The following is a 17,749-nucleotide window of genomic DNA, read 5'->3' as shown; positions in this document are numbered from 1 at the left end:
CCAAGAGTTCTCCAGCACTAGCGCTATCTTCAATAACACTGGCTTCACCGAACTTCTCTAGTTGGTTTCCTTTTTGTTTTTCAGATTCCCTTTTATTTCTATTCTGTAACTTATAACACTCAGATTTGAAATGACCCTTTTTTTGGCAATAATTAAAGGTTTTGTTTCTATTTCTAAATTTTGACCTATTCCTATCATCACCTCCAGAGTTCCCCTCATGAGTTTTTTCTCAAACATTGAGACCATCTCCTTGAGTTACCGGCCCATTCACAAGATACTTCATCTTCTCCTTAGAGAACAACACATCATAGATTTCATCTAAGGTTAGGATAGCACGACAATCTAAAATCGTATCCCTAAAGGTCAAATATGATACAGGCAGTGAACACGCCAAAATCAACCCTAGATTTTCCTCATCGTACTTAACCTCCAGAGTCTTTAAATCAGAGATGATTTTCTTAAATAAAGTAGGTGATCCTCCAAAGATGCATCCTTAGACATGCGATGAATAAATTCATTATTCGAGATGCCACTTACTAATTAGGCTCTTTATCATACTTAACGATTTAAGTTTCAACCACAACGCAACTACAGTGGTCTCCTTCAAAACTTCCTGTAGAATTTGATTGGATAAATGAAGGTGTATATGAGATAGAGCCTTTCGATCCTTCCATTGTTTCTCATCCTATGTACACGATGAGGGCATCTTATCAAACCTTAATTGAGCATTTTTCAAATCTATCTATGTTTGGACGACCCATATCTTAACCCGTTATAAAAAAGATCTGGTGTTGCAGACCAACAGCAGAATATCATACTTCATGTTTGCCATCCCCGAGAAAAAAAACTTGCGCTCTAACTCCAGTTTGCTATTGAAACAGATAGGAATAAAAAATACCACAAACAAAGAAAAACAAGAACAACACCCAGATTTTATGTGGAAACCTTTGATGGAAAAAACCACGGGCAGAGGAGTAGGACCTATTATGGAGAGGAATACTAGGAGGAGACGAAAGTCTCAATGATGTATGATAAAAACCATAAAAAACAACCCACTAAATCACACTTATATAATACGAGCGTAGAAATAAATCCTATGCCCAAAAACATTCAGGTCCGACATGGCCTGATCCCTCCACTACTACCATAGGACCCCTAAAAAATCTCAAAAAATGGGTCGCACCGCGAATTTTTCTAGGCCGAATCAATAAAATTCAGGTCAAAAACTCTAACACATATTTCAAAAAAGAGGGAGACATAAACCTTACTTTCTCTATAAGCACTAAAGTCTACAACAACAATAATAACATATCCAGTGTATATATTCCCAACAAAGTGGGGTCTAAGGAGTGTAGATGTATGCAGTTCATACCATTACCTTGAAGGTGAGGTAGAGATATTGTTTTCGTCCCAGACTAAAATAATTATTGTTCAACTAATACGCACGACAAAGAGCCTTTACGACCACACAAACAGTATATCGTTCTTTTATGAATTTATTAACATTTTTTAATCTTATATCATGATTTGAACTTATCTTCCTATAACATCATGACTGATATTTCCGCAAAATTTAAAATGTTAGCCGTGGAAAAGAAAACTCGTCATATGTGACCGAATTAGTTTTTTATTATTTGTACTATTTTACCGTGTGAGCACGAACAATGATCAAAACAAATAATTCTAACAAAAATTTGCAACTTTAGTTGATCAATTAATTTTAACAATCATTTGTTCAAAAATTTTACCATATATGTTGTTGATATTAATGGTACCTTGGTTTTCACTTTAAATTTATTCTTAAAATAGTCTTCTTTATCTTTTAAAATGATTTTAATTTCTTAACTATATTTGGAGGATCATACCAAATATTTTCATACAATTTAATGTTTTACTTTATTAGTGTTTAGATTTTTTCTATAAATAGTGTTTAAAACTGCCGATTGCTTCACCTCATTCTTCATTTGTCTTTTTTATTCTTATTTTATTTCACTAAGTGTTTTCTACAATTCTTTTCATGGCCAATAATATTTTTCCAAATAGTATAAAAGATGCCCCTAAGTGTAGAATATGTTTGGAAAAGGTAATTGACAATGCTGGGAGATCTATCACAAAACTTAGCTGTGAACACTTATTTCACACAGGTAACATATACTTAAATATTTGTAGATCTCCAATAACAAGAAAAATAAGCACCTTTCTTAAAATTCATTCATGTGTGTTTATTTTATTTTTTCTAGCAGCTAAATAGATCTTTCTTTACTCAACATAAGAATTATTTATCCGATTCATTAGGTTTTTTCTTGAATAATTTTGGATCATGAGATTTTTAGTACACATTTGGCCATATTTCATTGTAAAAATAGAAAAAAGCCATTTTTGTTTTCCAACTGAAAATTGATATTTGAAAATTTGAGTTGTGTTTGGCCATGAAATAAGTAGAGTTATTTTTTATTTTTTATGAGTTACTTCGAGTGGAAAAGTGAAAACAATTATTTTCTTATTTTTGAAAATTTTGAAAAATGTGAAAATACTTTTCTGGAATTTTATGGCTAAACGTATTTTACGGAGTTCAATTCTGGAAGATAGTAAAAACATTTTACGGCCAAACAACCCCTTAATTTCTTCTAAGAAAAACTTATTCATATAAATCAAGTAGTAAATTAGATTTTATTCTTTGATCCTTTAGATAAAATCTTTGAGTAAGTTTATTAAGAAAAGTGAAATGAAGAAGTTGGACGTCTCAGGAAGAAAAGATAAAGGATAATGCATGAATTTTTTTTTTATTTTTTTGTACCATCTCATCTAAATGTTTGACATTCATAAGATCAGTTTCATTCGTTTAACACATTAATTTCTAACCAATCTCCTTATTTAGGCAATTTTTTTTTGAAAAAACTATGAAATTTGCTAGTTATGAATTTCTATAGTATCATTGCATAGAACACTTAATCTTTATTTCCTTTTATGTAGACTGTATTGGGTCCGAGTTCAATGCAAGGGGGATTATGATATGCCCCCACTGCCAAGTTGTCGAAGAAAAAGGGAATTGGGTGCGATTTTCAAACTTTGGAGTTGAGGAAGAGACTAACGAAAAGGGCAAATATTGTGAAGAACAAGTAATTACCCATGTATTTTTACCTCATTATCATATCAAAATAAAGTGCATTAATTTAATGCATAACTAGGTAACGATAAATGTTACCATACTGATATAATCTGTAGCATAACTCTGGAGTGTACGGTAAGAAGTATCTATATTCAATTTTAGGGATTATGTTTAGTAGAAATTTTATCATTGTTGATTTCAATTTTTTAGTTTCATTGTAAATGAAGCTATATAGTTGTTTAGGTTTTCCATGGTTCATTAATTCTAAGGCAACAAAATTTTATTTGAAATTTTCATTAGCTAATAACACCTGAAGAAGAGTTGGAGCTTCCTGCAACGATCAAAATGTATGATGGAAATACTAGCAATATGAGGTAATTGATACTTATCATTTAGCATTTTTTTCCGATTAATTTTTATGTATAAATAGGCCTTATTTGTTTTCCTGTTATAAATAGATTTCTTTATATGATAAAATGGAATCTATTTAAAATAAAGTAGACTAGTTATAATCCATAAGAGTCAATTTTTAAAAAATTTATATTAATAAATAGATGCACATACATATATTTGTAATAAGTTAAATACCTAAATACCTTATAAATTTGACTCGGAATTTTAAAGCAGGTACCTTAATTTTAGTGACCAATTTAAATATATTTTTTGGCAAAAGCATGCCTCTAAAACAACTCTATATTTTTAACTCTCCTAGGAGCTTCACACACCATTTTTGCCTCTTAACTCAAACTCACAACCTTTGAGTGAGAAGTGAGGAGTGCAAATCGTTCAACCAACTTCTTATATGACAAACCATGTATTTTTCAGTTATACGTGAGAGCTTAAATAATAAGTGAAGTCTGTAAAAATAGTATCTTGCAAGATAGTCATGTACAATAGTAATAACTAGATATTTGAAAATTAATCTTCTATATGGAGATGGACAAATTGGGTGACTAGCCACTATAATCTTTTGATCACTTAATTATAGCTATTATTTAAGTAAAATAAATTAATTAAACTGAGTTTTCAGATTATTGTTTGTCTATGAATAATTAAATAATGTTTTTACAATATAACTTGTGTGGTGTTAATTTTTGTGTTACAAGTAATGAGATGGAGACAGAAGACCCTAGGGCAGATAGAGTTGTCCTAATGGACAGAATGATGAAGCTTATTCGCCAACAAAAAGAGTACGATCATTCTTTCAAATCCTTTTATAGTATATTTTCACAACATATATCTTTTTTGTATGAATTTTTCTTCCTATTTAAGTCTCAGATTTGTCCCTTTGCTATCTCAAATTGTCTAATTTTGATGGACCGTTTCTAAGATTCCCGTTAGCAAAATGTCTCGTAGTTGCCTTATCAACCATTAATGAAGGTTTTGTGTTGAATAGTCGGGCTCTATGTGTCAAAATTCTTCGAGGAATAAGGTTGAATTTGATCTCTCAACAATTTGATATGATCTAGCCTTACCTTCACATTGGATCTCTATGACGGATCAAGGGAGAAATGAAACTTTTTGTTCTAACGATAGAGAGAATATCAGACACATATACCATAAAGGGCACAATTATTTAATCTTAGACAATGCAAAAATAAATAGAGTGGTTGGGGGTAAGGGTTTATCTAATTTCACAAACTCGGATCACTTACAACCTTCTAGGAATTCTTTTTCCTTATAATTAGTTGGACACGGCCCACAATTACTTTATTGTCTTGTTAAACTTAAGAATTAGGCTCAATGCCTATAATACTATTTATACACTATTTAGGTTCGAAAGCACACCCTCTTTTATAATTTTTATTTGTTAAATGTTTGTTGGGAGGAAGGAAGGTATTTTATTTTGCAATTTAATTTGTATGATGAGCCATATGTTAATATTGTTAATATTAATACTTTGCACTTGGAAATAGATGTATTCAGTACTTATGCAAACAATTGCATATTCCTTCTCCTCCGGCAATTTCTCCGAAGATGATAGATCATAAGCAAATCTTTTTCTCGGGATCAAATTCTGCGCCGGATCCCATGAGTCATAGAGTATCCACTTCGCACGAGCAGACTCACACAATACCGTCCGTGGAGCTCACCGAGCTCACATGTACTTCACTCGGTAGGGATGGTCACCCATTGTCTTGTCAATGTTCTTGTTGTCGTTCGTCTGCAAGAAAGACACGTTTATGAAAAATATTTATGTAAAATAACCATCAAATATGATGTTTATGGATGGCTGTTCTATAAATTTTTTGAATTATAGGATCAAATCTCCGTCTTTTAGCTTTTGAATTTCGTAAAATCTTTTATATACTTATTTGTATGTTTATGCTATAATGTTCATCCCATCTAAATCCCATGAAGTGTTTTCATCGGATAAAGTAGTTCTGCTATACTTACTAGAATCTCATCCAAAATTTGGGCACTATAAGCAATAGTCAATAAAATAGTTCTATAAATAAAATGGCTAGACCAAATTGTCTCATTCATTTATGAAAATCTTTCTAGTCAAGAACAAAAAGTCATACTATCTAGCAAGAATAAATGAGGCAAAAGATTGAGTTGTCGTGTTGAAAAAAATATATATACACACACACTTGAGAAGAAAAGATATAAATTAGCTTCTTAAATTCATATCTAAGACAAAAATTGAATTCAATATATTTTTCTTTTCATGTTCTATAAAAATGTCATTTCTGTTTCAAATATGAAACCATTTATATGTGACAACGGGTTAAGCTAAGTCCTATATGTAATGCATAACTAGAGTATTTTCAGCAAAAGCAGGAAAAAGTCGTAACCACTTTGCAATCAATTTATAAAACTATAATTTTACGTATATGTAAGGAAACAATTTTTTTATCTTATGCTTGATTAATTATGTTGTGTGTTTATGTGTTATTGTTTATTTTGACTTATTTGACACATTTTTTTGGTATTAGAACACCTACATGATTTAATTAAGGTATCGACGTTATAAGGGTCAGGTTCTAGGAAGATAGCAAATATCTCAAGCGAAAGAAACTTTTCACGGCTTCACAAATATCGCTAGAAAGTGTATTCAATATTTTTGAAAGAAGAGGTGTCATACCATCTATGCCCAATGTTTTAAAGGGTGCATGTCGAACAAGCATTATCATTTCATCACAAGTAATAAATAGATTTGAGAAGACACAGAATGATAACAACATTTTTTTACATGGTGTATTTATTTGTGACTGTTCTTTTTGACTAATTATCGTTCTTATATGCCACGACCTAAAAATGATACATGATGATCTTATCGTAGCCCAATTTTAATAATTAAGCCAATCACTCAAACTGATAAAGGAAATACGAAATTGACAATAACAATCACCAATGAGAGACTTCTAGCAAGAAGTCAAGCCAATAAGAAATATAGTAAAAATGGTTATGTGAAAGAAATCTCATATGTCTTAAAAATCTAGAGTCTTAGCGTAAGAACATCTAATACATAATAGAATCTGATGTATATGACTATCTCTGAAAATGAAAAAAAAAAAAAAGCAAGATGAGAGCAGGTTCGAAGTCGGCTTTGAGAATTACTAAAGCAGCCAGTTCCTCGAGCACTGTTTCAATCCAAGAGAATCAGTTACCACATTCGGTACTCATTGTCATGACCCGATTTCCTCGGGTCATGATGGTGCCTACCATAACCTACTAGTAGGCAAGCCAACTCGTAGTCCAGAACGGCTAGTAATGGGCTACTCAATAATATAAGAAAAAGAATGCAGAATATATGAAATAAAGATCAATACATAGAAGAATCCCAAAACCTGGTGGTATTAATACAAGAGATTCAAATAGAAAAAAGTATAAAAGTAAAATATCAAGAGAAATACGCTGATATAACTTATATAACTTATCTCTGAATACAACTTAGAGACTACTCTAATACATAAGAGAGAGATAAGTAAGGCTTCGAACGTCAGGAGCTCACTCTAAGTCTCTGAACCAGGCCTGCTCCGCATGATGCACACATCAACGGCGATAACCGGTACTATGATCTTTAGGATGCAAACCTGTAGAATGAGTATCAAACGAATGGTACTCAGTAGGCTACTGCCAACTGAGCTCCAAAGATAAAGCATATATATACATCATAGAATCAGAATGAAAACTACACCCAAGAGTTCAGAAATCATATGACTAGTCAATGAGATAATAAGGAACAACTATCATATTCATATCCAAGAGTCTAACATAATAAAACTAAGGAAGTATGTAAGACCCCGCAAAATTCTCTCATAGAATGAACCTTAGGGCGTGTCAAGTGAGGCGTGATTCTGGCCCTAAAGATTGAAAAGTGACTTCCTAAGTGAGTATCATATTAACCATATAGAATTTTCCCAATTTTGACTTTTATCACATGGAAAATTCGATAAACTTTTCGTTGATATATGATTCACCCAAATTTGATACCCGGGTAAGAAGTTATGGCTAATTTAAGTCCTAGTCGTAAAACATCATTTTGGTGCTCGGCACATCGCGGAGAGGACCTATTTGACAATTATCAATTTCCAGTGGAACTCTGCAATAGTGGCGCGTTACAGAGGACCCTAATTTCCCAGTAGTTAATATCCAATGTCCTAGTATGATTGTGACGCATAGCGTTGAAGTTCCAAGTTTCCACTAGTGGGATAACATGATGGCTCCGTATCGCGGTGACTACCAATTTCCCATTTGTCAATTTCCAGTGACCCACCGCGATAATGGCACGTCGCGGTGACCTATGAAATCGGGTTCCCAGTTTAATTTTTTTAGCTTCGTACAGAAGTTAAAAAGGTCATTTTGGACTTTTTCCAAGCCTATTAAATTGTGCAAACACCAAATCAAGGTCATTTACAAGCATTCTATGAAGTCTCTCTCAATTTTTCTCTCAACAAAAACCCTAAGTATCCAAAACCTCTTTCAAGAATGTCAAGAATCCACTTTTAATTTTCTAAATTGAGTCAAGATTCAATGTTTCCAAGTCAAGGGATTCAAGAACCCTCATTCAAGAGTACGAATAGAGTTCCAAAATCGAGAGTTCATCCAAAGCTTCTAATTCAAGGTATGTGGGGTTTTGAACAAGGGTAATCCTTTCACCATTGCACCCAAAACCTTATTTAAACTACAATTCTGTGCAATTTATAAGATTTTACATGAAATTGAATTGTAGTTTTTCACCCATTAATATTGGTTGCAAGCTTTTGATGTTTCCCTTGAATTGAGAGTCTAGTGGCACAATTTTTACATATTTTCTTGAGAAATTGCAGCTAGGTCTATACCCCATGATTTTAATCCTTGAGAAGTTGATAGTTGAAATGTTTGAAACATTGAAATATATGAGTATTTTGAGATTTTGAGATAAATTGCTGAAATTTCTAGATTTTTATATGAGTTATGAATCTATATGCTATCTATTATGCTTTTGATGAGTTTTAACTTAGGATTGAACTATGGGTTACTAACCCTACTTGATACTTGAGATTTTATGAACTATTGTGCTATAAGCACCCATGATTTGAGTATTCTTAGATTATTGAGAATTTTTTTGACCTAATGGTCATTGAGTTTTGAAATCTACTCTACTACATGAGATTACAGATTTGATTATTGGGTTCTTATTGAAGCGTGAGATTATTCTAAAGTGGATTTTCATGAGATGAGTGAGATAAATAAACGGAGTAGTATTTAGCACCGAGCGGATAAGTTACTATGGTTTCTTACCCCAAAACTACGTGTAACCATAGGTTAGGCCTGAGGCCGAGTTTATGATTGTTATTGGGCCAAAGACCGAGTTGATATTGGTCCTGAGGCCAATTTTATTTAGTGATCACTGGACCTAGGTTATACTCCCTGGCAAGAGTATGACGCCTCTCCCTAATGCGAGGTCTCTTTCTTAGGAGGACGAAATGTTGGACTCCATGTAGCTCGCATGGTTTATAGCAGTTAAGAGAACCTCCCTTGACATTTAAACTTCGAGATCAGTTACCTCCCTAAACTAAAGTATTTTCCATTGAGATAAGATATTTTCCTTTAGAACTAAAATACTTTCCCTTTATATGAGTATTTTTCCCTAAAGCATGAAATGAGATATTTTCCTAACGTGTATCAAATGCCTTCAAGTATGTTCCAAATTTATATGATTTCAAATTCCAAGTATTTGAGTTTAATAGAGTTATGAGTTCGTGAGCATTGAAGAAGTTTTACTCTCCATACGACATATGCATGAGTTGAAAGTATTGCTTAAAGTTTTCTTTAGCCTTGAGTAATGAGAATAAGAGAAGAGTACAAATTTCAAAGTTGACAGTATAATGACTCACAAGATTACGTTAGATGTTCCATTTTACATGATTCATAAGCTTTGTATTTTATACTTATTCAAGCCATGTGAGTCATTACTTATTACATGCATGATTTGATTAACGAGTATTGATGTTGTTCTATATAAATGCATACACCCCCACATACTCAGTACATTCCCAAGTGTTGATCCACATATACTTCTATGTGCTATATTGTCTTATAATGTAGGTTCAGGTGCTCAGTCCCAGCCTCATCAGTGACTTTCGAGTACCTCTATCTATATTCCTACAGTGGTGAGTCCTCATGGTTCGAGGACCTATCTTCAGACATTTTTACATTTGAGAGACCATGTTTTTACTTTTAGTTAGTTTCGAGTCAGCTGGGGACTTATCCCAATGGCTCTCTAGTTCATGGATTAGTAGAGGCTTTGTCAGACTAGTTATCAAATTATGGTTATGTTGAGGTTTCCAGTATTTCTTAGTCATTTGGACCGAGTATTTTCTCCGTATTTCCTTTCATATGATATGACTATGCTAGTGTTTGAATTATTTTATCTTGAAATAAGTGTTATTAGTAGAAATAGGCTCAAAGGGTTAGCTTGGGGCTACTTGTAGCCTTAAGCACCGTGTGAAGTCCCGGGAGGTGATTTCGGGTCCTTAAAAAATTGGTATCAAAGCCTAAGGTTTTAAAGGAATCCTAGGGATTCTGACAAACCGTGTTGAATAAAGTCCTGATCATCGATGTGTAGCGCGCCACATCTATGAGCAAGAAGCTAAAAGACATTTTAGGAAAAAGTTACTTATTTCTATTGGATTCTATCGTGCCTATAAATATCCCTCTCATCTAATAATTCGTACTCTTCTATTTCAGAAAATGCCTCTTATAAGAACAAATGCCCCCAGGAATGATAATGAGCAACCCCCACCTATTGATTCTTTGAATGATATTGTGTCTCATGCCTAGTTTCGAGCGGCCTTTCAGGCGTTAGCCCAAGTAGTCACCGCTAATGTTCGGTCCAATAACTAGGCTACAGTTGCTAATTAGTAGGGAGGTAATGTAGCCGTGGCTAAGCTATATGATTTCATGCGAATGAATCCGCCAGAGGTTTATGGGTCCAAGAAAGGTGAGGACCCATAGTTATACTTGGAAGAAATGAGAAAGATCATGTAGGTGATGCATATTTCTGAGGAAGAAAATATTGAGTTGGCATCTTACAGGTTAAAGGACATAGCATATGGACTGGGTTGTATCATGAAGGAAGGGTTGAGGTGAGGATACTGATCATATGACTTGGTAGGTGTTCCAAGATATATTCTTGGACAATTTCTTTCCACTTGAGATGAGGGAGTCAAGATTGAAGAGTTTATAAAATTGAGGCCGGGCTCTATGACTGTTAAGGAGTACTGCTTGAAGTTCAACTAGTTGGCTAAGTACGCTCTTCATTTGATTTTTGACACCAAGCTAGTATGAGCAAGTTCATTATCGGTGTTTCTGGGTTGGTACTAAAGGAGTGTAGGACTGTGATATTGCATAGGGATATGGATCTGGCGAGGTTGATAATGCATGCCCAAAAGATACAGGCGGATAAGATTAGGGAGAGAGATCGAGTGAGGGGTAACAAGAGAGATGGATCTGAGCAGCAAGAGTTTAGCCAGCCTAGGTCACAAAATAGTGTTGGTAATAGGCCCCGCTATACTCCCAGTGCTAAGTATGGTAGGAGTCATCTCGGGGAGTGTTTTGAAGATCTGAGGGGTTGTTTTGGTTATGGAAAGAAGGGCCACAGACTTAGAGACTGTCCTTATGCTAGACAGGGGAACAAAGATTCCCAACCTCAAGAATAGGCTACTAGTGCACCAGCTTCTGTACCCCGTCTTGCCCCTTCTCAGGGCGCTTCATCTAGCACTGCTGGCAGTTAGCGTCAGAATAGATTTTATGCCTTACCATCCCCTCAAGAGTAGTAGAAATCTCTTGATATTATTATCGGTATGCTCCATTTATTTTTATTTGATGTCTATATGTTGTTGGACCCCAGGTCAAGTCTCATTTATGTGACCCTACTTTTAGCTATGAATTCCAAAATGGGTCTCAAAAAGATTCCTGAGCCTTTCTTAGTTTCTACACCCGTCGGGGAGTCAGTTATTGCTAAACAAGTGTAGAGAGATTGTCCTATTACTATTCTTCATAGAGTCATACTTGTTGATTTGATAGAGTTAGACATGGTGGATTTTGACCTTATTCTGGGTATGGATTGGGTTCATTCTTATTATGCATCTATAGACTATCGTACCCTTGTGGTCAAGTTTTAGTTTCCTGATGAACCATCTTTTGAGTGGTTCGAGAGTTCGGTATCTCCCAAGAGTCATTTTATATCCTATTTCAAAGTCAGAAAGCTAATATCTAAAGGTTCCATCTATCACTTAGTTAGAATCAAAGACACTAAGTCCGATGCTCCAACTATTCGGTCAGCCAATCTTGTTAATGAGTTTCCAGATGTTTTTTTGGAAGGTCTCCCATGGGTACCTCTCGATCAAGAGATAGAATTCGAGATTAACCTTCTTTCCGATACTCATCGTATTTCTATTCCGCCATACCATATGGCACATGCTGAGCTTAAAGAGTTGAAAGAGCAACTCAAAGATCTTTTAGACAAAGGTTTCATAAGGCCTAGTATTTCTCCTTGGGGCGCGCCTGTCTTATTCATGCAAAAGAAAGATGGTTCTTTGCGTATGTGCATTGACTATCTTCCGCTTAACAAGGTCACAGTACAAAATAAGTATCCTCTTTTGATAATTGATGACCTGTTTGATCAGTTACAAGGTGCAAGTTACTTTTGCAAGATAGACCGTAGATCCGGCTATCATCAACTTAAAGTGAGGGAATGTGATATTCCAAAGACAGCCTTTTAAAGTCGCTATGGTCACTATGAGTTTCTAGTCATGTCCTTTGGGCTAACCAATGCCCCAGTCGCCTTCATGGACCTTATGAATCGAGTGTTCAAGCCATATTTTGATATTTTTATCATTGTCTTCATAGATGACATCCTTGTATACTCCCATAATGAGAATGACTGTGCGAATCACCTTAGAGTTGTCTTGCAAACTCTTAGAGATCACCAGTTGTTCACCAAATTCAGTAAGTGTAAATTTTGACTAAGGGTTGTAGCCTTTCTGGGTCATATTATTTCAGCCAAAGGTATTAGAGTTGACCCCCAAAAGATAGAAGCTATAAGAAATTTTCCTAAACCTATATCTCCATCTGACATTAGAAGTTTCTTGGGTCTAGTGGGCTACTACCGCCATTTTGTAGAAGGTTTCTTTTCTATTGCGTCTCCTATGACCTGGTAGAACCAAAAGAAAGTTAAGTTCCAGTGGTCAGATTCCTATAAGAAGAGTTTTTAGGAATTGAAGACTCGACTTACTTCGGCCTCTGTGTTGACTTTGCGTGATAGTATAGATGGTTTTGTGGTGTATTGTGATGCCTCTAGAATTGGTTTGAGTTGTGTGTTGATGCAAAGAGGTAAGGTTATAGCCTATGCCTCTAGATAATTGAAGCCGCATAAGAAGAATTATCCAACCCATGATCTTGAGTTAGCCATTGTGGTCTTCATTTTGAAAATATAGAGACACTATCTTTATGGTGTTTATGTTGATGTGTTTCTTAATCATAAAAGACTGCAGTATGTGTTTACTTAGAGAGAGTTGAATATTTGGCAGAGAAGGTGGTTAGAGTTATTAAAAAACTATGATATAAGTGTTTTGTATCAATCGGGCAAGGCCAATGTAGTGGAGAATGCCCTTAGCAGATTATCTATGTGTAGTGTTGCCCATGTAGAGAAAGGTAAGAAAGAGTTAGCTCGTGATGTGTGTTTTTTGGCTAGATTGGGTGTGAGGTTGCTTGATTTAGCTGAGGGAAGTACTTTGGTATAGAGTAGTTCTGAATCTTCTTTAGTTTTGGAAGTGAAGGAGAAGCAAGATAGAGATCCTAGTTTGGTCAGACTTAAGGAGTCAATTAAGGACAAAAAGGTAGAGGTTTTCTCCCAAGGGAGAGATGACGTGTTGAGATTGTAGGGTAGATTGTGTGTTTCATGTGTTGATGATATCAGGCAGAGGATTATGGTTGAAGTGCATGGCGTGCGATATTTCATTCATTCGGTACTACCAAGATGTACCACAACTTGCGGGAAATCTATTGGTGGAATGGTATGAAGAAGGATATAGCTGGGTTTGTAGGAAAGTGTAAAACGTGCCAACAGGTTATGGTAGAGCACTAAAGGCCTGGTAGTCTGATTCAAGAGTTTTGTATACCTTCTTCGAAGTTGGAGGTGGTGAATAGGGACTTCGTGATCGGGTTACCTCTTTCGCGTCATCATCGGGATTCTATATGGGTTGCTGTGGATAGGCTGACTAAGTCCGCACATTTCTTACCCGTGCACACATCTTATACAGCTGAGGATTATGCTTGATTGTATATCCGGGAGTTAGTCAAGCTGTATGGAGTTCCCTTGCCCATCATTTCAGATAGGGGCACTCAATTTACTTCTCAGTTTTGGAGGGCATTTCAGCAGGGTCTTGGTACCCAAGTTCTTTTGAGTTCCACTTTTCATGCGCAGACAGATGGTTAGGCTGAGAAGACCATTCAAACCCTTGAAGACATGTTTAAGGCGAGTGTTCTTGATTTCAAAGGTAGTTGAGATAAGTATTTGCCATTGATTGAATTTTTCCTATAACAATAGTTATCATGCTAGTATCGGGATGGAACTATTTGAGGCCTTGTATAGTAGATGATGTAGATCACGCGTAGGTTGGTTTGAAGTCTGAGAAGCTATTGTGATTGGTCCTGATGCATGTTTGAAGCTATGAAGAAATTTAAGTTGATTAGAGAAAGGTTGAAGACAGATCATAGTCGTCAAAAGTCTTATGACAATGTGAAGAGAAGAGAACTTGAGTTTGAGGTGGGTGATTTGGTATACTTGAAGAGTTTACCCATGAAAGGGGTGAAGAGGTTTGGTAAAAAGGGAAAGCTTATTCCCCGTTATATTGGCCCGTCTAGAGTTTTGAGCCGTGTTGGGAAAGTAGCCTAGAGGTTAAGTTTCCTGCAGAGTTGTCATCCGTTCATCCTGTTTTTTGTTTCTCTATGCTTAAAAAACATATTGGTGATTCTTTTGTAGTAGATCCCTCAGATAGTGCTGATATTTAGAACAGTCTTTCATTCGATGAGATTCCTGTTGAGATCCTAGATTTTCAGATCCATAGACTGAGGAAAAAAGACGTTTCTTTAGTCAAAGTTTTATGGTGGAACCAGACGGTTGAGGGCGCTAATTAGGATAAAGAAGCAGACATGCGAGCCAAGTAACCGCACCTCTTTTTTGCGAGTTCAAATCAATCTGAAGGTATTGTTCTTCCTTAATTCAGCCCTTCTAATCGAAAGTTCAGCTATATGTATCTATTCTTGCGTGAGTTCTTGCAATTTCTAAGGTATTCAAGAGTTTAGAGACATTCTGAGCCATTTACTAATCTACTTCAGCTAGATGTACTATGTTTTCCTGTGTTCCTAGTCTAACTATCGACATTCTAGGATAAATGTTTCCAAGTAGGACATATTGTAAGACCCCGCAAAGTTCCCTCGTAGTCTAAGCCTTAGAGCGTGTCAAGGAAAGTGTAATTTCGGCCCTAAAAAATTGAGAAGAGAATTCCCAAGTGATTTTTGTTTAAACTATATAGAGTTTTATTAAATTTGACTTTTTGTCATGTAGATAATTGAATTATCTTTCCAACGATACCAATTTCGTCCAAATACGACATCGGGGTGAGAAGTTGTGGTCGTTTTACTGAGAGTTACCGGAACCGCCCAAGTGTGACGGATGATCCATAGGACTGTCGAATCTGCGATGGACAGTCGCTCGTCCATCGTAACCAAGGCAGTAACTCCCTTTTCTGGCCCAAGTGCGACGGCCAAAATGATGGACCGTCAAGGCTGTGATGGACCGTCACACTCAGGTAGTGTGGCCTCATCCTGGCCAACATGTGATGGATGATCTGACGGACCATTGCTGAGACCATCGTATCAAGGGAGTGTGTTCATTTTCTGGCCAACGTACGACAGACGTTCCGACAGGCCATCAGTCCTTCGATGGACCGTCGCTTTGACCATCGTAGCCCCCGTTCAGTGATTTTAACTCATTTTAACAAGGGGCTTTTTGGTTTTTCCACTCTTTTATCAACTAAATATATTCCAAGTGAAGCAAATGGCTTGGTTCATCATCCAAAACACATGAGATCTAGGGTTTCTCCCTTAAGATCAAATCTAAAACCCTTCTCCAAGAAATCCAAGAACTCACCATGGATTATACAAATTGAGTTGAGATTTGAGTTCTCCAAGTTCAAAGGTTGCAAGAACTCTCTCTCAAGAGTAAGAAGAAGAGTTTAGAGTAAGCTCGTTCATCCAATTTCATAATCTAAGGTATGTGGGGTTTTGAACAAGGGTAATCCTTTCATCCTTGTGCCCAAAGGCTTATTTAAACTATGATTTTCTTCAATCTATGAGATTTTAAATGAATTTGAATAAGGGTTTTTCACCCATTATTATTGATTGCAACCTTTTGATGTTTCCCATTAATTGAGAGTCTAATATCATGATTTCACATGTTTTCTTGAGAAATTGCAGCTGGGTCTATACCCTATGATTTTAATCTTTGAGAAATTAATAGTTGAAATGTTTGAGATATTGAAGTATATGAGTATGTTGAGATTCTTAGACAAATTACTTAAATTTCCAGATTTCTACTTGAGTTATAAATCTATATGCTACCTATTATGCTTTTGATGAGTTTTAACTTGAGATTTAAATATGGGTTATTGAGCCCTAGTTGAGATTTGCAATTTTATGAACTCTTATGCTATAAGCACCCATGATTTGAGTATTCTGAGATTATTGAGAAATGTTTTGACCTAATGGTCATGGAGTTTTGAAATCCACTTCTCTACATGAGATTACATATTTGATTATTGGGTTCTTGATGAACCATGAGATTATCTTAAAGTGGATTTCCATGAGATGAGCGAGATAAACTAAAGATCGAGTTTGGTAAGTACTACAGTTTCATTCCCCAGAACTACGTGCCACCGTAGGTTTGATATTTTGTAAGTAAGGCCGAGATATTAGGCCCGAGGCTGAGATAAGTGATTACTGAATTGAGTTTATACTCCCTGGAAAGAGTATGATGCTCCTCCCCAACGTGGGGTCTCTTTCTTAGAAGGACAAAACGTTGGAATCCATGTAGCTCCCATGGTTTATGTTAGTTAAGAGAACCTCCCTTGATACAAGTCATTTTACTAATAGTAAAATTACAGATTTGATCCTTAAGACTAGAGTATTTTCCCTTGATATAGGTATTTTTTCCTAAAGCTTAAAATGAGATATTTTCCTAATGTGAATGAAATGCCTTTAAATATGTTTCAAAGTTATATGATTCCAAATTCCAAGTGCTTGAGTTAAATAGAGTTGAGTTCTTGAGCATTAAAGAAGTTTTACTCTCCCTGAGACATATGAATGAGTTGAAAGTATTGTTTAAAGCTTCCTTTAGCCTATGGGTAATGAGAATAAGAGAAGATTACCGATTTCAAAGTTAAACTATGATGACTCATGAGATTTGTGTTACATGCTTCATTCTACATGATTAATGAGCTTTACGTTTTATACTTATTCGAGCCATATGATTCATTACTTATTGTATGCATGATTTGATTAAAAAGTATTGATGTTGTTTTATATAAATGCATGCACCCCTACATACTCAGTACATTCCCAAGTGTTGATCCACATAAATTTCTATGTGTTACATTGTATTATAATGTAGGTTCAAGTGCTTAGTCCCAGCCTCGTCAGTGACTTTCGAGTACCTCTGTCTACATTTCTACAGTGGTGATTCCTAATGGTTTGAGGACCTATCTTCAGACATTTCCGAATTTAAGAGACTATGTTATTACTTTCAATTCATTTCGAGTTAGTTTGGGACCTGTCCCAACAGATCTCTAGTTCATGGATTAGTAGAGGCTTTGTCAGACAATTTATCAGATTGTGATTGTGTTGAGAATTCCAGTATTGTGGTCGTTTGGATCGAGTATTTTCTCTGTATCTCACTTCATATGATATGACTATGCTAGTGTTTGAATTATTTCATCTTGAAATGAGTGTTATTAGTAGACATAGGCTAAAAGGGTTAGCTTGGGACTACTTGTAGCCTTAAGCCCCTTGTGATATCCCGGGAGGTGATTTTGGGTTATTACAGTTTAAGAGGTTGAACCTACCTAAATTTATGGGAACAAAGGTGGA

At 35.5% G+C, this 17,749-nt stretch overlaps 1 protein-coding gene across 1 annotated transcript; it reads left to right on the top strand.

Annotated features, from left to right (window-relative positions):
• The first annotated feature begins 1,970 nt into the window (after positions 1-1,970).
• LOC124895849 lies at positions 1,971-5,382 on the top strand. Its single transcript, XM_047406254.1, has 5 exons — positions 1,971-2,144; positions 2,974-3,119; positions 3,410-3,483; positions 4,216-4,299; positions 5,026-5,382. Exons 1-5 carry the CDS (start codon positions 2,018-2,020, stop codon positions 5,294-5,296), a joined length of 702 nt encoding a protein of 233 aa, XP_047262210.1. The 5' UTR covers positions 1,971-2,017; the 3' UTR covers positions 5,297-5,382.
• The last annotated feature ends 12,367 nt before the right edge of the window (positions 5,383-17,749 follow it).

The sequence above is a fragment of the Capsicum annuum genome, unplaced genomic scaffold (assembly GCF_002878395.1).
Source record: "Capsicum annuum cultivar UCD-10X-F1 unplaced genomic scaffold, UCD10Xv1.1 ctg999, whole genome shotgun sequence".
Classification (NCBI taxonomy): Eukaryota; Viridiplantae; Streptophyta; class Magnoliopsida; order Solanales; family Solanaceae; genus Capsicum; species Capsicum annuum.
The sequence above is the reverse complement of the archived record's forward strand: the minus strand, read 5'-3'. Positions and strand labels throughout refer to the sequence as shown.